The 23589-nt window shown below is 42.7% G+C and overlaps 1 protein-coding gene across 1 annotated transcript in view; it reads right to left on the bottom strand.

Moving 5' to 3' along the window:
• WDR86 (WD repeat domain 86) overlaps positions 1–20343 on the bottom strand; it is a 79335-nt gene extending 58992 nt beyond the window's left edge. The window contains exons 1-2 of the mRNA XM_073629994.1: positions 19907–20343; positions 349–673 (exon numbers count right to left, since the gene is read on the bottom strand). Coding sequence (XP_073486095.1) covers positions 349–577 — 229 coding nt within the window. The 5' untranslated portion in view covers positions 578–673; positions 19907–20343. The remainder of the gene's footprint in view (positions 1–348; positions 674–19906) is intronic.
• Between the last annotated feature and the right edge of the window lie 3246 nt (positions 20344–23589).

Raw genomic sequence — 23589 nt, 5'->3', positions numbered from 1 at the left:
AGAGCATAATCAAGGCAATGCTGTGATCTGCCAGGACACCTTGTGTATTGCTCCATTTTCTCCTAGCGGTAATTATAGGCAGAATGCATTTTATAGATAATTACTACCACTTAGCTGGTGTAATGCCATGGCTTAGTGTCTATGTGCATTCATAGGCTATGAGTATGCATGTACAGTACTGTATACAGTATATGTGCAGGTTGTTTTGACTCCCAATGGCCAACAACCTTCCATTGCTTCACTGATAAGTCTGTAAGGACTGGATAGAGTCTATGCAATCTACTACCATGAGTAATCATGCTAATTGACATTTGTTTTCAAACAGGTGAAGTAGTGGTGCAGACTCACCTTGCAGCAACCTGCAGCATTGATTGTCAGATGTTCTCCATAGACGGGCTGTGCAATCCTCACTGGCAGTCAGCAGATGACACCCATCGGGGCTCAAACTCATCCAGTTAATTCCTCCCTTGTGATCTCTACAGATTTTAATCAGTGAGTTGGTTGTAGTAAAAGTGGAGCTACTGCTCCCCATTCTCTGGAGCCCAGCATGGGCAGTGGCAGAGGGAGGAGGACTCATTGGGTTCACCACTCCAATGTGAAAAGAGAAGACAGCGCTTTCCAGCTGACTCTTGAATCTTCTACATTGTAACAAATGGTCTGTAGCCACTAAACCCTGTTTTTAGGAAATAAATAAAAAATGTAAGCAAGGAGGTTGACTACCATCATACAGGATGCAAGAAATTACCATATTGGTGCACTAAAGAAAGACACAAGTGAGTTTTTTTACACTCAGTAGCCCCTGATCTTTGATTAGAGTATATATGAGAAATCCCTGCAGGATTTGAAATGCAGTTCAAAGGGCAGTTATGGGTGTGCACAATTTAGTATCTCATACCAACCAATGTTATAATTTAATGTTGCTAAATCAGTTAAATTATTTCTGACTATTAAATACTGAGTTCTTCACACCATCAAAGCTTTCTGTAATGACATTCTGAGCAAGCCATTGGTGTTCTTTCATTGTTTCTATAAGACCAGCACCAGCCCATCACATGCATTTATGCACCTAAGCTTCAGACATTTTAAAAGTAACACAACATATTCAGTTAGTGTAATCTGTTAATGATAAAGCTATGGTACACATTTTGATTGACATTCTGTAGTGTGGGAACAGAAAGTTCCTAGGATGTTGAAAACAAATACATTTAGTTGGGCTGTATATGGACCTTATTGTTGCCCTAGGGACACCTACTGTAAATAACAATGGCATTTTGTACAGGCGCCTCCCCTTGCGCCATGTAATTATCAAAGTGAAATGTACTATTAGAAGACTGATACCAATGCTAAGCAATAAAAACGATTATGCATTCTTTTTCACAAAGAAATTAAAAAGTGAACTCCAAATATCCTGGCCACCCCTTCAGACACCTCTGCATGTAGTGACTATGATGCCCTGTGCTGCCAGTGTAGCAGTCTGTACTCTGTTATACTCAGCTCCAGTGAGTATCCATCATAATACTCACAATGGCGAATACTTCTCATTGGTAGCGCGGTCACATGGTTGGGCATTATGATGGATACTCACTCTGGGGCTGTGTATAACAGAGTACAGCTTGCTACATCAGCAACGCTGGGCATCATGGCCACTATGTGCAGTGAGGTCCAGATGGGGTGGCCAAGATATTCGTTCATTTTTTTATTTTTCATGAAAGGATGAATTTAAGTGTGTGTTTGTTATTTGACTGGTACTATTTTGAAAGTCTTAAATCACATACAGTATATCAGCGGTTACCAACCAGTGGGCCATAGAGAAAATGTTGGTGTTCCCCAGGGGTTCTGCCGCAAATCAACATTGTGGCAGATGTACAGTATACTGCCCAATGTTGTTTCCAGTGTTGTACTCAATGCATGCTGATAGTCAATACTGTCAGTGCTCATTGATACCCAATACCCCCTCTGTAGTTCCGGCTCCTGTGAACTCAGAGGGAGGCGCTGGGAGTAGTGCAGAGAGCGGGAGGTGAAGAAGGAGGGGACTTCCAATGGCAGTGCTGATCACAGACTGTGGGAGGGAGCACGGAGCTTGAGCATATGGCTGGATAAGGAGGTGAGATCCAATGATGAGTCTGTGTAAGGCAACAGTGTGATGCAGAGGAAGGGGGGCAAAGAGGCAGAGCATTGTGTGTATAAGGCATGTAAAATTCATGTCAGTGATCCGTGAAGTCTGAAAGGTTGGCGACCACTGATATATATAATCAGTTTCCTTGGGGTTGGATAGAGATCTCTTTAAGATCTGATCACTAAACTAAATGTCTACACACAAAGCGTTACTATGGTGAAAGTGATGGGATTCTTTATTTTAGGTCATGAGATCATGCCAAAGAACTACTGCGTGTAGTAGTGATCAACTGAAGCTAAAAGAGAGGAATGAATTAGAAGGAGAAAGAAGGTAGAAATTAGAAATTAGAAGGAGAAAGAAGGTAGTAGTATGACTCATCATGGATGTCCAGTATAATTCATTATCTGGTGTTTTATCTAGTGACAATTGCAGTGCATATTGAATTGTATGGCATAACAGACACAAGTACTTTACTAAATCGAATCAAATCGCTCTAATAGCTCTTATTAGATTTGTACTAGTTTGCTGATTAGTCTACCAAGTTATTTCAGGTCACTGTCTGCATTATATAGATGTATAATTATAGCGGGAATGTTTTCTAGAAGAGCATCCAAGAGGTTATGCATGCAAAGAGTTCGAAAGTCAACATAATAACATTTTTATTATATATTTGTTCCACTCAGGAAAATGTAATAAGTTGTATTATTTTTGGCAGGAAAACACGTGTTTGCTAATACTGACAGTCAAGAAAATTAAACTTCTGCTAACTGATAAAATAAAGAGTTTGTTGAGGATGTTTTATGTATCATTTTTATTGTCAGATCCCTTGGACAGCCTATTTCTTTTTGTTTTTTCTTTTATTTGTCACTTTGAATTATCTGAAGCAATTACTCCCTGGGATAAAAGTGAATGTTTCCTTATGGTCAACATACACTTCATTTATGATACATATTATATGCCATGTTAAATGGTTGTTCAAAACAAAACTTTAAGACGGCAGCTAAATACGCCTTTAAAATACATATATAGGACCATTTAACCTGGTGAAAGATATAGTGCTCAGCATAAATGAGTACACCCCAACAGATTTATCAGAAAACCTTTACTTTCCTTTCAGAATGAACATTTTCTATGGGACACTATACTACAAAATACTCCCACAAATGCGGACCATTGATTGCAACCGAGATTTGTTAATTTGCACACACAAAAAAGTATTTTTCCTAACAAATTCTTTCAAGACAATGTTGCAAAAAATGAATATACCCCAATAAAAGTCTTAGGAGCAAAGCTAATTTTTAGACAACAAAATCATAATTAACAAGAATTCAACTACAGGTGAGTCTAATTATTCATGAAACATGTGTGCAGCAGACAGTTGAATGTAAAAGGGCGTTACTGAACAACGAGAACCCCTTCCCATTTCATGCTGTCAGCCAAGGCACCACATGGAAGAGAAATGTCACAAGACCTGAGAAAGAAAATAATTTCTTTACACAAGAAAGGTGAAGGCTACAAGAAGATCAGCAAAGCTTTACTGTAGCAAACGTGTAACAAATACTTTACTGTAGCAAATACTGTAGCAAAAGTGATTAAAAAAAATTAATAATGATGGAACTGTAAACATCTCACAAAGACGTCCAGGTCATCCACAGAAGTTAACAGCTCGACAGCGTCTTCTGATGAGAAGGGTTAAAGAAAATTGCCATGCAAGTTCACTGCAGTTAGCTAAAGAAGTAAAAAGCCAAACTGGGGTGATTGTTTCCCGTGACACAATACGGCATACACTGCAGAGGAATGGCATGCATGGGTGTCATTCACAAAGGAAGCCTCTCCTAAAGCCCATGCACAAAAAGCCTGCCTAGAATTTGCCAGGACCCATGCTGAAAAACAAGAAGACTACTGGGACTCTGTATGCTGGAGAGATGAGACCAAGATAAATGTTTTTGGAATTAATGGCTTTAAAACTGTATGGCGTCGCAAAGGTGAGTAGAACAAAGAAAAATGCATGGTGCCTACAGTGAAACATAGTGGGGCAGTGACCTTCTGTGGGGCTGCATGAGTGCTGCTGGTGTTGGGGAGCTGCATTTTATTGATGGTATCATGAATTCACAGATGTACTGCTCCATATTGAAAGAGAATATACTATCATCACTCCATACCTTTGGTCGTTGTGCACTTTTCCAACATGACAATGATCCAAAACACACATCTAAGACCATTGTTGCATTTCTGAAGAAGAACAGGGTGAAATTGATTCAGTGGCCAAGTATGTCTTCTGATCTGAACCCAATCGAACACCTATGGGGAATTCTAAAGAGACGACCATCACTCTCCATTAGAGCTGCACGATTCTGGCTAAAAGGAGAATCATGATTTATTTGCTTAGAAGATAGATCACGATTCTCTCACAATTCTCGTGGCGCAACATCATCTTTCGCATTAAAACAAAAAAAATCGGGCTAACTTTACTGTTTCTTTTTTTTTATTATTCATTGAAGTGTATTTTTTCCCCAAAAAATTGCGTTTGAAAGACCGCTGGGCAAATACAGTGTGACATAAAATATTGCAGCAATTGACATTTTATTTCCTAGGGTCTCTGCTAAAATATATATAATGTTTGGGGGTTCCAAGTAATTTTAATTTTAATTTTAATTCTAGCAAAAAATATTGATTTTAAATTATTAAGAAAGAAGTGTCAGAAAAAGATTTAGACTTTAAGTGGTATTTACACGTTGTTTAAAAATTTGGCAGACTGCCTGGATTTATTTCACAAAGAAGTTTATCCCTTGGATCTAAGAAGGAAGAGTTAGTTACAATATTTCATGTTACAAACTTGGCAGACTTCCCGGATATTTTCTTTTGACAGCTGAGTGAGCAGATAAGTCTCTCCACTTGTTATATGAAAGAATTGGCAAACTGCAATAGAAATCGTCAGGGGGGTTGAATCGAGATCACAATTTTTTAACGGTTAATTGTGGAGCTCTACTCTCCATCCAGCTTCCAGGCTCTAAAAGAGGTCTTTCTTGAAGAATGGAAAAAGATAGATTTTGCAATATGTCACCAACTTGTTCATTCCATGCCTAGAAGACTTGGTGCAGTCCTTACAAATCATGGTGGTCATACAAAATACTTGATGTAGTCGTTTTTGTTGTGGGGTGTATTATTATTTTGCATCAACTAATTTGAGTAAAACTGAAGATTTTGTAATCTCAATTATATTAGTAACCTTATTTTCATGTAATGGAGCTAAACAAATGTTCTATAAAACTAAATTTTGGAAATTGTTCTTGTGTTCATTGAGATATTGATTAAAATCTTATTTTTCAAAAGATGTGTACTCATTTATGCTGATCACTGTATGTAATTCTGTCTGATTTGATATTCACTCACCCCTGTCAAACACCATAGCCAGGTCCCTAACCTTACTTATCTTCACTGTAGACATTTACTGTGACCACTGATGTCCCATAGAATCTGTTCTGTAGACAAGCCACACTAAGGCAGGCCATAGACAGTTCCAATTTCTTTCCTGCAACCATAGGTTGGAAGGAGGTTGGGGGAAGCTGGGAGAAGAGAGTGATTACTGCTAGTGGCTATACCAGCCGCTAGCGATAATTGCAAGTAAATCCGGCAGGCTGGTTGTACCCAAGTTGATCGTTCAACTTGGTACATTCAGCCTGCCCATACACGGTTTATTTATTTATTATTTATTTATTTCAGATACTTATATAGTGCCGTCAATTTACGCAGCGCTTTACATATACATTGTACATTCACATCAGTCCCTACCCTCAAGGAGCTTACAATCTAAGGTCCCTAACACACATTCATACATACTAGTGACAATTTAGACAGGATCCAATTAACCTACCAGCATGTCTTTGGAGTGTGGGAGGAAACCGGAGTACCCGGAGGAAACCCACGCAGGCACAGGGAGAACATGCAAACTCCAGGCAGGTAGTGTCGTGGTTGGGATTTGAACCAGCAACCCTTCTTACTGCTAGGCGAGAGTGCTACCCACTACACCACTGTGCCGCCCACGGTTTGAATCTCTACCACTTCCTGCTAAACCGGCCGAGATTTGAACCGTCCATGGCTGGCCTAATTTGTCAATACCATACTTAGTTACCTCATTCCAAAAACACAGGTGTGATACATCAAATACAAGTGAAATTGTAACATACCTAACTAGCTTTGTGAAACATTAGTGACCAAAAACAAATCTCACTAAATATACGAGTGGCTATAAAGGTTTTTTTTTCTTAAAATACCAAACATGTTTACTAACCTGTTCTGTACAATGTTATCACACAGAGCGGCCCCAAACCTCCTCTTCTGGGTTCCCCCACTGGTGCTCCTCGCGTCTCTTCTGTTTCTGCCGCCATAGCAAGCCGCTTGCTATGAGGGCAGAAGTGCAGGCTTGCTCCTGAGCTGGGTTGTGCGTGTCCATAGACATACATAGAGCGGCTCGACCCTGCCCCCCACTGTCAGGATTTGATTGACAGCAGCAGGAGCCAATGGCTCCCTCTGCTGCTTCTCTGTCCTATGAACACAAGGAGAGAGCCGCTACAGGCTAGCATAGCACTGGATCGTGAAAGAAGAAATAAATGGCTGCACATCAGAAATCCCAATTGCCTTTTATTGTTCACAAAGATAACACCAAAGACACCAACATATGGTCACCAACATATTGTGAACAATAAAAGGTAATCGGGATTTCTGGATCTGCAGCTATTTCTTTCTTCTTTCTCAAGTTTCCCATGGAGGTGGGCCGGGCCTGGCACTCTATGAGACATTCCAACTAGTCTCTCATCACACACCTGGAGCAGTGGTTATTTTTCTTGTATAGCACTGGATCAAGTGAGGACCCAGGTCAGTCAAGTTCCTCCACCCCAAACTCATTTATCCATGTCTTTATGGACCTTGCTTTGTGCACTGGTGCATAGTCACGTTGGAACAGGAAGGGGCCATCCCCAAACTGTTCCCACAAAGTTAGGAGCATAAATTGTCCGAAATGTCTTGGTATGCTAACATCTTAAGAGTTCCCTTCACTGGAACTAAGTCCAACCCCTGAAAAACAACCCCATGCCATATTCCCCCTCCACCAAATGATTTGGACCAGTGCACAAAGCAAGGTCCATAAAGACATGGATGAGCGAGTTTGGGGTGAAGGAACTTGACTGGCCTGCACAGAGTCCTGACCTCAACACGTAAGAACACCTAACCTCACAAATGTTCTTCTGGAAGAATGGTCAAACATTCCCATAGACACACGCCAAACCTTGTGGACAGCCTGCCCAGAAGAGTTGAAGCTGTTAAAGCTACAAAGGGTGGGCCGACTCATCATTGAACTCTACGGACTAAGACTGGGATACCATTAAAGTTCATGTGCGTGTAAAAGCAGGCGTCCCAATACTTTTGGTAATTTAGTGTATGAATATATGAAAAAATACACTTCAAATATTTTACACGCCACTCCAGGCAAGATCAGGCTCCACACCCCACAATCGCATCTCAGATGCTGGCTCGGTTCCCCCGAAGTCATCCATACCAGCAACAGGAATGCCGCACACCAAGATGCAAAAAAATAATCTTCCTTTATTGAAATAGCCAACAGGAACAAGTTCTATTCTGTCTGACATGTTTTATGTTAGATACAGCTCTTTTACCCTCCCCTTTATTCTTGGTGACATCGGAGATCAGGACAATTAGAGACAATGGATCTCACTAATGGGGGCACAAACAGCAATAAAAACCTGACAGTGGTTCTACCCCCCGCCACTCTATCCAAATCTAAATTAAAAGAAAAACTGATTTTGCTTTAGTTATACTTGAAGTGACCACAAAAATTCAAGAACTTTTGCCAGATCAGGCATTTTATGATCGGATTGGGAAACATTCCTGTTTTTTGGCACTTTCATGACCCTGGCAGTCACAGAAAAGGAGAGGAGTGGCAGTAAGATAGAGAAAACAGTCCCGGGGGACCACAAAGCAGGAACAGAGCTGGAGAACGTGTACTGAGAAGAACAGTGAGGGAAGTAGACCTAAACCCAATCACTCAAATCTCATACAGGATTTAACATGTTCATGTTTCAAAAGTAATTGACATTATTTATAAATCTGCAGTTACTATTAAGATGATACATGGTGATCCTGTTATGAAAGTCCTTGTTTAGACACTTCCTTTTTCACCCTATCTCTGCCTTCTAATTGTGCTCCTGTGTTGTCACCCTATTACTTAAGCGGATAGGTGCATCCAACAGCGATCACCAGAGGGTGTAACACACTATATCCACCCTGCTGTTTTTTAGCATCAGTTTTATTGCACAATCTTCTATGTAATTAGGAATATCCAATTGTACATCATTTATTTGTTTTTATTTGTGGCAGGCAGGGGGTGTAACACATTCGCATCATTTTTTCTGATTCCAAATCTGTCTGGGAATCTGAATTTCACTATACCTTCTAGGGAGAATAAAACCACTACACATAATTTTTGCCTTAGTTGCCTGATTCAATAAAGACAGAGGGTATAATACCGTTCTCCACAGCTTCACTCTTCTTTTCTCTTTGGAAAATATTTTTTTTTTTCTTTGTTTTTGTTTCTTTAACTTTTTGTGTAAGGCTGGTGATAAACCAAGGATGTAATAAACTGCCAGGCATTTCTTTTTACCATACTTAACTAAGAGAAGAATAGCGCCACTTCTATACTTCATAATCCGATTTTGTTCTCCACCTAGGTGGTAGTAATAGGTAGAGGCAGAAATTCCCCTCCTAATTTTTACACAATTTTTTCCCATATATTTTTGATAACTGCGGCACCCACTTATTTTGATTTCATTACTATGATTACATACATTCACTTGATAGATACTGTGGCGCAGGGTCACTTATCACTTCTCAATCGCTGGCTGTGCAGAGAGCCACGAATAGCTGCGGCTGCCAGTGGCCTGTCATTATAGTGAACGGGGCCGGTGGCTGCAGCTACTCACGGATCGCTGCACAGCCAGCGATTACCTGCAGTGATCGCTGCTGGACGCACACAAAGTGCGTCCAGCAGCGATCATCGCAGGTAATCGATGGTTTGCGGATAGTCGCAAACACAGCGACCTGTCATTATAGTGAACGTGGTCAGTGTCCACACCTATCTGTTTAGAGCTGCAGCAGGAATCAGGAATCACTGGTGTGAATGTAGCTTTAGGCTTCCAATGGAGATTTAAAAGAGCATTTCAACACATTATGCACCTTGCCAGCAATTGATGTTGCTTTATGGGCTATGCCCTCAAGTTAAATTCTGGGGTCAGTCTAATGCCTGTTGGCACTGATGGTAAGGACAGGCCTCCTATGCCCCGTACACACGGTCGGACTTTCCGACAGAATATGTGTGATCGGAGCATGTTGTTGGAAATTCCAACCGTGTGTGGGCTCCATCTGACTTTTTCCATCGGAATTTACGACACACAAAGTTTGAGAGCTTGCTATAAAATTTTCAATAAACAAAAATCCGTTCGCGTAAATTCCGACCGTGTGTGGACAATTCCGACGCACAAAGTGCCACACATGCTCAGAATAAATTAAGAGACGAAAGCTATTGGCTACTGCCCCGTTTATAGTCCCGACATACATGTTTTACTTCACCGCGTTCAGAGCGATCGGATTTTCCGACAACTTTGTGCAACCGTGTGTATGCGAAACAAGTTTGAGCCAACATCCGTTGGAAAAAATCCATGGATTTTGTTGTCGGAATGTCCGATCGTGTGTACAGGGCATTAGACTATGTGAGTTTATGTTTTATGGGTGCATATGGTATACTGTGGCTGTCATTGTTGTTTGGTACATTTGGAAAGTTGTACTTTTGGAAAGTTCAATAAAGCTGTAGCCTTGCCCTATTTCCAACCTAATCGGCTTCTGTGTCTCTTTGGGGGGGCAAGGTATTGGTTATTAGTTGGTCATAAATGAGCCTATGCTTCTCAGCAGTCATGAGAAGACAAATGGTTTCCTGTGGTATTTCCTCCCAGATATGGACCATGGCATCACTGAGCTAGTGAACAGACTGAGGTGCAACCTAGTGGCGTCGGATAGACTGGAACATAATGTCCCAGAGGTGTTCCATTGGATTTAGGTCAGGTGAACGTGGGGGCCATTCAATGGTATCAATTCCTTCATCCTCCAGGAACTGGATGCATACTCTCGCCACATGAGGCCCGGCATTGTCATACACCAGGAGGAACCCAGGACCCACTGCACCAGCATAGGTGCTGGCGCTGCCGAACAGTGTCTTATCTCCCTTCCAAGCTACTTTTTGTAAACTAGAAGCTCCCCAGCCCACATGTAATGGAGAGGAAGAAGTGTTTTAATAGTCCAAACCAGGAGAGCAGCCCAGTGTGACAACCAAAGCTGCCTCCATAGATACAAGGGAGTGAATGAGTGTAGCCATCCAGGGACAGGAAGTGTAGTATTTGCAGGATTAATAAATGAAAATAAATAGAAAACAGCTTGAATAAAAAAAAAGGATGCAACCACCACATCTAAGGAAATATTAGCTGTAATATATTACATTTTTGGGGTTAGTTACACTTCAGATTACTTTCATAAAGGTATAATTGATCCATATAAACAATTTAGAGGACAGCTATTAAAGAGGTTGTAAAGGTAAAAGTTTTTTCACCTTAATGCATTCTATGCATTAAGGTGAAAAAACATCCGACAATACTGGCCCCCCCCCCCCCCCCAGCCCACCGGTTTTACTTACCTGACCCCTCGAAAGCCCCGCGCTCGCCCCCGACATCCTCTTCACCACTCAGCCTGGCCATTTATTGGTTACAGTGGATGGATTGAAAGCAGCACAGCCATTGGCTCGCGCTGCTGTCAATCACATCCAATGACGTGGCGCGCCGGGGGGCGGGGCCGAGTGATACAGTGAGCGGCTATGGTCGCCGGCTGTATCATGGGAGCACGCCCGCAAGCACTCAACACCATGCGAGGGAGCTTGTATGAAAGTGTTGAGTCTTTGCGGGGGGGAGCCGAGTCAGCAGCCGAGGGACCCCAGAAGACCAGGTTCGGGGCCACTCTGTGCAAAACGAGCTGCACAGTGGAGGCAAGTATAACATGTTTGTTATTTTGAAAAAAAAAAAATTATCTTTAGTGATCCTTTAAGTTAAAAAAAGCGTGAAAGAAAAGATGTTTAATCTCCACCTGCAAAATAATTTTTTAATATAAGAGCTGTGAAAATACAGTGGGTGCCTAGCATGGGGTCGCTTTGGGTTTTTTGTCTGAAAGATTTTGTTTAACTCCTTAACGACAAATGTAAAACAAGCCTTAAAGGAGAATTCCTGCTTTAGTCTAACTATTCCTATAAATATCCCCTCCTGCTACCTAACCTATGTAAAAAAAGATATCTATATTTGCCTATTTTCAGGCTGCTCTGGTCATGTGATCCCTCAATGCTGACTCCATTTTGTCAGTGAGCAACTGCTGTAGAAGAGAGAAGGGAGCACCGGCAATGGCTATGCTATGGGAGTCTATGAGTGATGTCACCGATCCAGAATTCCCAGCTGAGCTGGAGCTGCAGAATCACATGACTGAAAAAAGGTAAGTATACAGATCTTTTTTTAGGAGGTGTGTTCAAGTCAAACCAGGACTTTTGAGTTTATATAATAAAAGAACAAATTTCAAGGAATGGAAACTACATTTATCCATTTTTTCAACTCCCCTGCTACATACAGTCAGGTCCGTATATATTGGGACATCAACACAGTTCTAATCTTTTTGGCTCTATACACCACCACAATGGATTTGAAATGAAACGAACAAGATGTGCTTTAACTGCAGACTTTCAGCTTTAATGTGAGGGTATTTACATCCAAATCAGGTGAACGGTGTAGGAATAACAACAGTTTGTATATGTGCCTCCCACTTTTTAAGGGACCAAAAGTAATGGGACAGATTAACAATCATCCATCAAAAGTTCACTTTTTAGAACTTGGTTGAAAATCCTTTGCAGTCAATTACAGCCTGAAGTCTGGAACACATAGACATCACCAGACGCTGGGTTTCATCCCTGGTGATGCTCTGCCAGGCCTCTACTGCAACTGTCTTCAGTTCCTGCTTGTTCTTGGGGCATTTTCCCTTCAGTTTTGTCTTCAGCAAGTGAAATGCATGCTCAATCCGATTCAGGTCAGGTGATTGACTTGGCCATTGCATATCATTTCACTTCTTTCCCTTAAAAAACTCTTTGGTTGCTTTCGCAGTATGCTTCGGGTCATTGTCCATCTGCACTGTGAAGCGCCGTCCAATGAGTTCTGAAGCATTTTGCTGAATATGAGCAGATAATATTGCCCGAAACACTTCAGAATTCATCCTGCTGCTTTTGTCAGCAATCACAACATCAATAAATACAAGAAAACCAGTTCCACTGGCAGCCATACATGCCCACGCCATGACACTACCACCACCATGCTTCACTGATGAGGTGGTATGCTTTGGACCATGAGCAGTTCCTTTCCTTCTCCATACTCTTCTCTTCTCATCACACTGGTACAAGTTGATCTTGCTCTCATCTGTCCATAGGATGTTCCAAAACTGTGAAGGCTTTTTTAGATGTTTTTTGGCAAACTCTAATCTGACCTTCCTGTTTTTGAGGCTCACCAATGGTTTACACCTACCTCCTGGAGAGTGTTCTTGATCTGGCCAACTGTTGTGAAGGGTGTTTTCTTCACCAGGGAAAGAATTCTTCAGTCATCCACCACAGTTGTTTTCCATGGTCTTCTGGGTCTTTTGGTGTTCCTGAGTTCACCGGTGAGTTCTTTCTTTTTAAGGATGTTCCAAACAGTTGATTTGGCCACACCTAAAGTTTTTGCTATCTCTCTGATGTGTTGGTTTTGTTTTTTTCAGCCTAATGATGACTTGCTTCACTGATAGTGACAGCTCTTTGGATCTCATATTGAGAGTTGACAGCAACAGATTCCAAATGCAAATAGGACACTTGAAATGAACTCTGCACCTTTTATCTGCTCCTTGTAAATGGGATAATGAGGGAATAACACATACCTGGCCATGGAACAGCTGAGCAGCCAATTGTCCCATTACTTTTGGTCCCTTAAAAAGTGGGAGGCACATATACAAACTGTTATAATTCCTACACCGTTCACCTGATTTGGATGTAATTACCCTCAAATTAAAGCTGAGAGTGTGCAGTTAAAGCACATCTTGTTTGATTCATTTCAAATCCATTGTGGTGGTGTATAGAGCCAAAAAGATTCGAATTGTGTCGATGTCCCAATGTTTATGGACCTGACTGTTTATACACTTATCCCAGCGTATAACTAATGCCTGGAAAGCTTTGGCATAGAAAGATTTGTCAGTATGCCTGAACCATCCTAGGACAGCCTGCTTCACTTCATCATCAGTGCTGAAATGCTGACCTCCCAGAAACTCTTTTAGGGTTTCAAACAGGTGGAAATAACTCAAAAAAATTTTGGGTGGGGGCGAGTCCGCATGCTTCCACTGCTTTGATGCTTGTTTTGATTCTGGAGTAAAATGATGTGCCCAGGTTTCGTGACATGTAATGATGCGATCCAGAAAATCCTGGCCTTCACTGTCAAAACGCTCCTTCAACGCAGTGCAGACGTCAACTCTTCTGTGCCGGTCAAAAGCGGAAAGTTGTCTTGGTACCCAGCGTGTGCTAACTTTTCAAAAATGCAAATGTTGGTGATGATTGTGTTCACCGTTATCACAGAAAGATTAGTCTCTTGTGCAATTTCATGACAGGTTATGCATCGATTATCCAAAATCGGGTGTTCCACGCGCTGAATGTTCACAGGAATGGACTGCTGTGGGCTGGGAACCACCACAGCCAGAATAATCACTGACGGATGTACGGCCATCTTTGAAAAACTTACACCATTCAAATGTCGTACTGCGGCTGAGCGTCTCATCACCGTACTGTGCTTGAAGTCTTCTGTAGATATCTGTGGGTTTTGGGCCTTCGTTCACATGAAACGTCATCACCACACGCTGTTCCATGCACGCCCTAACACTGTTGTCTGCCATGTCGTATGCCCCTCGTACATAGGGTTGGCAGGATAGGTAGCAAGAGGGGATAGGGAACATTTTTCGAATAGTTACTGTTAGGCCCCTTTCATACTGGAGTGGTTTTCAGGCGGTATTGTGCTAAAAAACCGCCCCTAAACAGCCTCCGCTGTTTGTTCAGTGTGAAAGCCCGAGGGCTTTCACACTGAAGCGGTGCGCAGGCAGGGCGGTGAAAAAAGTCCTGCAAACCGCTTTTTTGGAGCGGTGAAGGAGCGGTGTATTCACCGCTCCTTCACCGCTCCTGCCCATTGAAATCAATGGGACAGCGCGGCTATACCGCGGTAATACCGTGGCTATAGCCGCGCTGTACGAGGGATTTTAACCCTTTTTCGGCAGCCAGCGGGGGTTAAAACCACACCGCTAGAGGCCGAATACCGCTGCAAGAACGCGGTACAGCAGCGCTAAAAATATCGCTGTTGTACCGCCGACGCCCCCACCGCCCCAGTGTGAAAGGGGCCTAAGGCAGGAATTCTACTTAAATACCAAAACTCTTGCAAATATGGCATGTGTTACTAAAACTTTGCAAGTACATAGGGTATTCCAGTAACTTATACCTTTTTTGTCAGGACAAATTGGACATTCATTTGGAAGTTAATGCTAATGGATATCTCCTGGTTTTCTTTTTTATTGTCAAAGAAAAACTGTAAAAACTATATAATTTTTAAAACGTCAGCTGTATATTTCTTACCATTACCATGACCCACCACCAAAAAAACAACCCAAAATTAAGTTTCCTACTCCTGACATGCAAGGGGATATATCATATGTTTGCATTATTTACTGTTTGCGCCCAGAGGGCTGGCCAGGAACAATAGTACTCATTTTGTTTTTTTTATAAATATACATTGACACTAACATTGACACCAACCATAATGCTAACTCTGACACTAACATTAACCTAGATCAAGCCCTGATCCAACTGTTTTACCTTTACAGTATTATCTACCGTATTTATCGGCGTATAACACGCACTTTTTTCCCCTTAAAATCAGGGGGAAATTGTGGGTGCGTGTTATACGGTGAACTCCGCCGATCGCCACTGATTGTGAGCGGAGCGAGCGCCAGCGATATACACATAGCTGAGTGTACTCGGCTATTCTCGGCTCTACTCACAGTCAGGGGCGGGACTGTGAGAGGAGCCGAAACTTGTCGGCTATGTGTTTGTCGGCGCTGCTCGTTCCTCTCGCATTCAGTGGAGATGGGCGGGACTGCGAGAGGAACCGAAACTAGCCAAGTACACTCGGCTTTGTGTATCTCACCGGCGCTTGCTTCTCTCCGGTCACAGTCAGCGGAGATCGGCGCCAATTTTAAATGATCAGCGGCTGGGCAATGCTGCAAAGAGACTGGCAAGGCTGCAGAGGCACTGGGCAAGGCTGCAGATGGACACTGATAAGGCTGCATTGATGGACATTTAAATGTAAGTTTTTTTTCCTTAAACTTCAGTCCTAAAAGTTTTTTTCCTTAAAATTCCCTCTTAAACTTGGGGTGCGTGTTATACGCCAATAAATACGGGATTTTTAACATTTTTTGTCTACTAGAGGTCTTCCACAATATATTGTATCTTTTTCTCCTTACAGAGCGGGAGGCGTTTCAAACAAGTGATCATTGTGATTGGGAGCCGGTCCTCCTGGTCTGCAGAGTGAAAACTGCTTCATCGCAGAAAGCAAGGGTCCCACTCTGGAGCTACTGACAAGGGGACAGGCACTGCTCAGGCTGGAACCCTTTCTAAAAAAATAAATTGCAAGGCAGGCCATACATTATGCAACCACAGGTTGCATGAAAGAAAATCACTTGATTCCCCCATCAACACAGTCAGTGTTGATGGGGAAATCCCAGGGCTGGCCTAAGACATTGTGCTGCCTGGGTCCAAGAATGAAATGCTGCCCCCCCCCCCCCAAAAAAAAATCATGCCCACCAGAAGGTACCCACATCTATTATTTTATATCATAATCATTAAAACTAAAATTAAATTTATCAGGAAGCCAGATTTACATGCAACAGCACCTTGTCTATATGCAAAATTATATGACATACCATTATGTTCCATTCCAAACCTCAAACTCCATATCACAGACTCCCCTCATCACAGACCATCCCATCACAGACCCCTCTCCATCGCAGATTCCCCCCATCACAGACTCCCCTCATCACAGATCCCCCCCATCACAGACTCCCCTTATCACAAACTCCCCTCACTCATCACAGACCATCCCATCACAGCCCCCCATTACAGACCCTCTCCATTACAGATCCCCCCCATCACAGACTCCCCTCATTGCAGACTCCCCTCATCACAGACCATCACAGACCATCCTATTACAGATCCCCACCCCATCACAGACCCCTCTCTATCACAGATCCCCCCACCACAGACTCCCCTCATCACAGAGCACCCCATCACAGATTTCCCCCATTACAGACCCCTCTCCATCACAGACCCCCCCCCATCACAGACCCCCCATCACAGTCCTCCATCGATATTACAGACTGCCCCTTCCATAAGATCGCAGCACCCTCCCATACCTTATTTACACAAGATGGGAAGCAGGGTAGGTCCAGAGAAAGGGTGGGACTTTTCATGTGAAAGGTAGGTGATTGATTGCTGGAACCAATCACCCACTTCTTAACTTGAAAGGTCCCGTTCTTTGTCCGGACTTGCCAGGCTTCCTGTCTTGTGTATATAAGGTGCTGCGTTCTTATGGAAGGGACAGACCTGCCGCGCCTGCTGGGCCAGGTGGAGGAAAGCTGTACATCTGATTTGATGCACACCAAACTTCTGGGGGAAAAAATCTTCTTTGGCATCAATTTGCCGCCTCTCTCAAAGTGGTGCCTGGGTCCAATGGACCCAGCGGGACCCATGGAGAGCCGGCCCTGGGAAATCCCTCTCGTGGAGCTATTGTGTTCTCCCGGCGGGAGCTCCTGTTGGAAGAATACAATGATTATTGCTAGCGGTTATAGCTGTGGCAATAATCATAATCGCATGCTAGAAATTCAACATGCTGGTTGTACCCAAGTTAACCAATGGATCAACTTAGGTGCTATCAGCCTGCCCATGGTTCGAATCATGCCCGGTTCAGCAGGGACCGACTGGGATTTCCAACCATCTATGGTGGGCATAAAGCAGTAATAAAGTTGATGGGAAAAAAAACAAAAGGATCCCTGCAGGCTCACGTCATTCACCGCATACTAGTACATTATGACAAATATATTTATAAAATTGATTTCTCCAGCGGCATGCTCCCACTGTTAACAGGTATTCAATCTGCACACAGTCTTTGTTCCGGGTACGCGGGCACTGGCTGTTTGAATGGCAAAGCCACGATAACGTCACTCTTGCACAAGCGCACAGGATCCACGGTCTCGGCACAGCACTCTCAATGGACAGCATACTTGAGTGTGCCTTCCATTGAATGCATATAAAATAGTATACCATTTGCCAATAAAAAAAATATATATATATATGTCCCCGGATTTCATTTAAAAAATCTGGTCACCTTATTATAGGCTTACCTATAGGTACAACTTCCACAGAGAGGTTTACAACCTCTTTAATAGTTATGTTTAACTGTATACCGCAAGTTTTGCTTACTATGTAACATTAGACTGTTTCAGGTTTAACAAAACAATTTGTATAGTGACCTTTTTTGCTGCAGTTGGGATGCAAACTTTGGAGTGGAGCACAGCAAGCAAATGATGGTCTGTTAGACAGGGGTCTCCAAAGTTCTAAGCAAAGGGCCTGTTACTGTACTTCAGGCTTTAGGGGGCCAGACTGTGCCCAGTGAGAGTAGAAAATGCCCCAGCATCAGTACCCCATCATTGGTTCCAATGAGAGGTATAGTGCCCCACTGTTGACATCAATGAGGAGAATAGAACTCCTTTGATGGTGTCAGTAGGGGGAATGGTACCCCATCATTGGTGTCAATTGGTGGAACATTGCCCCAAGGGCCAGATAAAGGCCAGCAAAGGACCACATCCGGCCCACGGGCTGCAGTGTGGAGACCACTGTGTTAGAGTATAGAGCCAAAGCCCTTATACAGCCTGAAGGGGACATGTTTGTCCTTTTTTGTCCACAATCTCTCTGCTCCTTTAGATGTGGACACTAAGACCAGTTATATGAGCCAAAGGTGTGACACCCCCAGTTGTATCCCTGGGTTATGAAGTTTTTTCATGCAATTTGGCATTAACAGTATACTATATGGCACTATTTTTGCATTTTAATTGGGCTGAATAAAACTGATGTTTTTAGCCCAGTGGATCCTGGTGCGCGGGTAGTTGCACTCCTGTTCATGTTACTGCATAGTTAATGTCACTGTTGGTCATAATGTGACATAGGACCATATCGTTTCTGTTTGGATTATATTCGTGGATCTACCAACTGCCTGTATCGACATACGATCATATTACTCTTGGGCTTGTGTAAAATTAAAAATCACACATAAGAATGCTAAATTAATGTCACAGCATGACAACGGAGGTCAGGTAGGTTCAGATAAAAACTTACAATCTTCTGGGCTGTGTATTGTGAGTGTCTGTACAGATCAGCATTGCCTGGATCTGGGATATATATATATATCTATATAGATATAGATATATATGTATATATCTATATCTATATAGATATATATATATATATATATGATAACTGTATAGGCTGTGAAGACAATGTAGAGTAGAGGCTGTGCAAAGAATGCTTATTCTGGCCTGCCAGAGGAGAGGGTGACACACTGCAGAACAGAACAATGCTATCTATGCAGGGGGCTGTAGAGAGAAGTGCACAGTCAGCACAGTGTGGGGCTCCTCTGGTGTTCTTTCAGTGTAGATTCCAGGACTTAGCAACCAAGAGCAACATTATTAGACGTAAACTGCCATGTTATTTCATATTTTAAAATAACAACCACACGTGCAAACTCATACTGGTTTGTGAGTTTAGTGTATTGTCTAAATGTGGAGGTGTCTAGTTAATATGAAACTGTAAGTCCCTGCATTCCAGTCTCATATGTTGTACAAAACAGAAATGCCTGAGCTCGGTTAGGGGTTAGTGAGGCCTGCTGGAACTTGTAGTCCCACCACAGGTGAAGACAAGAACACAGTTTGATTTTATGGGATTTGTAGTACCACAAGTAGTAGGGCCATGTAGCATTCTAACCATCAATGAATGCAGAAAGATTGGAGTTTAAGTGACACCCTTTATTGGCCAACTTAGGCTTTTAATGTTTTTGGGACAACTTAGACAGGTTTTATACCTTTCCATATGAATAGTACCACAAACAGAATTCCCCCCACACAGTTTATACTATGCTTAGCTATGCAGGATCACAACAAAGAACCAAAAATAAACATACAACCTAAAGTCATGCTGATGCTTGTAGTTCCACAAGAAACAAATAATAGGCTACAGACTTAAATGTGATGTATGCGTACCACAACAACAATAACATAATAAACTTGATTATAACTAGTACAAGAACTAAGTGCTATTATTAAAATTCTATTCCCATATTAGAAACCAATGTCCAAAACACAGGGAATGGACTTCCTCTGCATTCCCCTATTATAAGTTGTGAAATGTAAACACAAAACAACAACTGGTTTCACTCACACTGAGACCTGAATCAGCTGATGGTGTCACTTTGTCACTGTGCCTGGGACATCAAAGGACAAAGGTGTCACCTGGAAAACATGATACATGACACTCACCTTTATCAGATAATGATGGCTTTCCTCTTATTCTCCTTGAAAGTTGCCAGGCTCTAGCTGTGGATATAGTGTTCTCTAGATTGTTTCCTGTAGAATGGATGACCAAGACTCTGAGCTCAGGCGCAGCCTCCTTCAACGGGTCACACATGTACACCCCCCCTAGGGGGTCACCACATTGCAACACTGCACATCCAGGTCTGGATTCAATAATCAGCTCCTGAGATTGTGTGCTGCTGCTTCTTCTTCCAAATGCAGCCTTAATCACTAGCAGCCCTGCTTAGAAATGAGTGATAAATGAGACTTCCCTCCAATCCTGGCTGGCTTGTGGGGGGGACTGAAGATGCAGTGTAGTCATTGATGGTTGGTTAGCTTGTATGAACAGAGCTGCAGCTTCACTTCTATAGTGTGTGAGGAGTGTGAGTAAACTGCTCTTCATTTATCCTTGTGGGGGGAGCAACTCAGTACTAGTAATCCTGATACACTCCCCTGGAGATACCTCCCTCTCACTCCATCACAGCACTGTCACTTCAGATAATTCCCTAACATAGCTTCCTCACTGGAGATAATTCCCTTCCACAAGTGTCACTGGAGGTAACTCCTCACTGCAGCACTGTAACTGGAGGTAATTCCTTTCCATAGTACTGTCACTGGAGATAATTCTCTTCCACAAGTGTCACTGGAGGTAATTTCTCCCCGCAGCACTGTAACTGGTGATAATTCCCTTCTACGGCTTCATCACTGGAGATAATTCCCTTCCATAATACTGTCACTGGAGATAATTCCCATCCATGGCTCCGTCACTGGAAATAATTCCCATCCACAGCTCCGTCACTGTAGATAATTCCCATCCACAGCTCCATCACTGGAGATAATTCCCTCCCATAGTACTGTCATTGGAGATCATTTCCATCCATAGTACTCCCACTGGAGATCATTTCCATCCATAGTACTCCCACTGGAGATAATTTCCCTAACTGGAGTGTCACTGGAGGTCACTTCTCCCCGCAATACTGTGACTGGTGATAATTCTCCTCCATGGCTCCATCACTGGAGATAATTATTCCCTTCCACAGCACAGTCACTGGAAAAAATTTGCATCCACAGCTCTGTCACTAGAGATAATACCCTTCCATAGTACTGTCACTGGAGATAATTCCCTATCACAAGTCTCACTGGAAGTAACTCCTCATTGCAGTACTGTGAGTGGAGGTAATTCCCTTCCATAGTACTGTCACTGGAGATAATTCCCTTCCACAAATGTCAATGGAGGTGTTTTTTCCCCACAGCACTGACACTGGTGGTAACTTCCTTCCAAAGCTCCTCACTGGAGATAATTCCCTTCCACAACACTGTAATGCCCCGTACACACGGTCGGATTTTCCGACGGAAAATGTGTGATAGGACCTTGTTGTCGGAAATTCCGACCGTGTGTAGGCTCCATCACACATTTTCCAGCAGATTTTCCGACACACAAAGTTTGAGAGCAGGATATAGAATTTTCCGACAACAAAATCCGTTGTCGGAAATTCCGATCGTGTGTACACAAATCCGACGGACAAAGTGCCACGCATGCTCAGAATAAATAAAGAGATGAAAGCTATTGGCCACTGCCCCGTTTATAGTCCCGACATACGTGTTTTACGTCACCGCGTTCAGAACGATTGGATTTTCCGACAACTTTGTGTGACCATGTGTATGCAAGACAAGTTTGAGCCAACATCTGTCGGGAAAAAATCCTAGGATTTTGTTGTCGGAATGTCCGAACAAAGTCCGACCGTGTGTACGGGGCATAACAGGTAATAATTCCCATCCACAACACGGTCACTGGAGATAATTCCCTTCCACAGCTCCATCACTGGAGATCATTTCCTTCCACAGCTCTGTCACTGGAGATAATTCTCTTACACAAGTGACACTGGAGGTCATTTCTCCCCGCAGTACTGTAACTGGTGATAATTCCCTTCCACAGCACCGTAACAGGAAATAATTCCCATCCACAGCTTGGTCACTGGAGATAATTCCCTTCCACAGCTCAGTCACTGGAGATAATTCTCTTCCACAGCTCTGTCACTGGTGAAAATTTCTATTCAACATCACAGTCACTGGGGATAATTCCCTTCCACAGGTCTGTCACCAGAGTTAGTTGCCTTCTGCAAATGTCACTGGGGATAAATCAACAGCTCTGCCACTAGAGATAATTCCCTTCCATTGGTCCATCACTGGAGATAGTGACAACAACACTGTCACTGGAGAAAAGTCCCTTCCACAGCACTTGTATTGGGGATAATTCGTTTTCACAAGTGTCACTGGAGGTAAATAACGGTCCACAACTGGGGATGATTCCCTTCCACAGTACTATCATTGGAAATAATTTCCTACCACAGCTCCATCACTGGAGATAATTTATTTACACAGCCCCATCACTGGAGATAATTCCCTACCACATCTTCATACAGTAGCTGGAGTTAATTTCATTCCACAACTCTGTCACTGGAGATAATTCCCTTCCTCAGCATTGACACAGGCGATAATTCCTTTCCACAACATTGTCACTGGAGATAATTCCTCCCCACAGCTCCGTCACAATTGAGTCGCTTTTTTAGCATGCAACTAAACGTAATTTTTGACTATTTGCTCACATTGTGGAAGGGAATTATCTCTAATGTCAATGTTCTTTACCAGCCCACCTTGTAATAGTCCTTTATGCATATAACAGACCTCACAGGCCAACATTTTGGGACCCTGCAGGATGCCTTTTTAAGGCACTCTGTCTCGAAAAAGGGATCCTGCGGGGTCCTGTAACAATGGTTTGTGATGCCTGTTGCTTTATGCAAGAAAAGAACAAAATTATAACTATACCAAAAGTGCTGGTGAAGGTCCCTATTGGCCTAACTTGCAACTAAATAGAGTAGTTGAAGTACAGTAATTGGCAGCATTGTTGACCAAGGAGAGCTTGAATTACACAAAGCTGTAACTCCATTATTGTTGAGAAAAAAACATTCCGCTCTGGGAGATCTATGTACATTGCAAGGATTTAAAAAAAAATTGTTACAGATTCCTACCCTTTGTCATTCTGAAGAAATTGCTGTTTGTTTGTCTGTGCTGAGTGAATCTGTATGGAAGTGGTTTTATAATTATCAATCAGCTGCTGCACCTGCAGGGCTCTAATGAGGAAAATGGCAAGGTCTGCATCCCTTTAGATTACCCTTTTGGGAGTATCTCACCAAAAATGCCATTTTTGTTGCAGGGGATGCCAAAAATCTGACTTTTATCTTAGTTCAGACTTCTGGGAAAATCAGTAAGCCAATCACACAAGCAGGAAATCACATTTTCAGGGGACGTTCTGTACACCATCTGTGTACAGAACATCTCCAGGTAGCCATATTGCATTGCATTTTACAGAAAATACAGCGGCTGTAGACTGAAAAGGAAAGGTCATTTTTAATAATATTCAATTACAATTTAACTTAAAGCGGGGTTCCACCCAAATTTTGAACAATATCTGTATGTATTCTCTTCCTTGCCTAGATGCTGACATGCCGTTTAAAAAAATTTAAATCGCTGTAATTACCTTTTTATATTTCTATTCTTCTTTGCACTTCCTGGTTTTCCTCCCATGGGAGTAGGCGTGTTTCTAGCCTCTCCCAGACTCCTGGGAGCTAGTCTCAGGCTTCCCAGGATGC

This window comes from Aquarana catesbeiana, linkage group LG05 (genome assembly GCF_042186555.1).
Source record: "Aquarana catesbeiana isolate 2022-GZ linkage group LG05, ASM4218655v1, whole genome shotgun sequence".
Taxonomy (NCBI): Eukaryota; Metazoa; Chordata; class Amphibia; order Anura; family Ranidae; genus Aquarana; species Aquarana catesbeiana.
The sequence above is the reverse complement of the archived record's forward strand: the minus strand, read 5'-3'. Positions and strand labels throughout refer to the sequence as shown.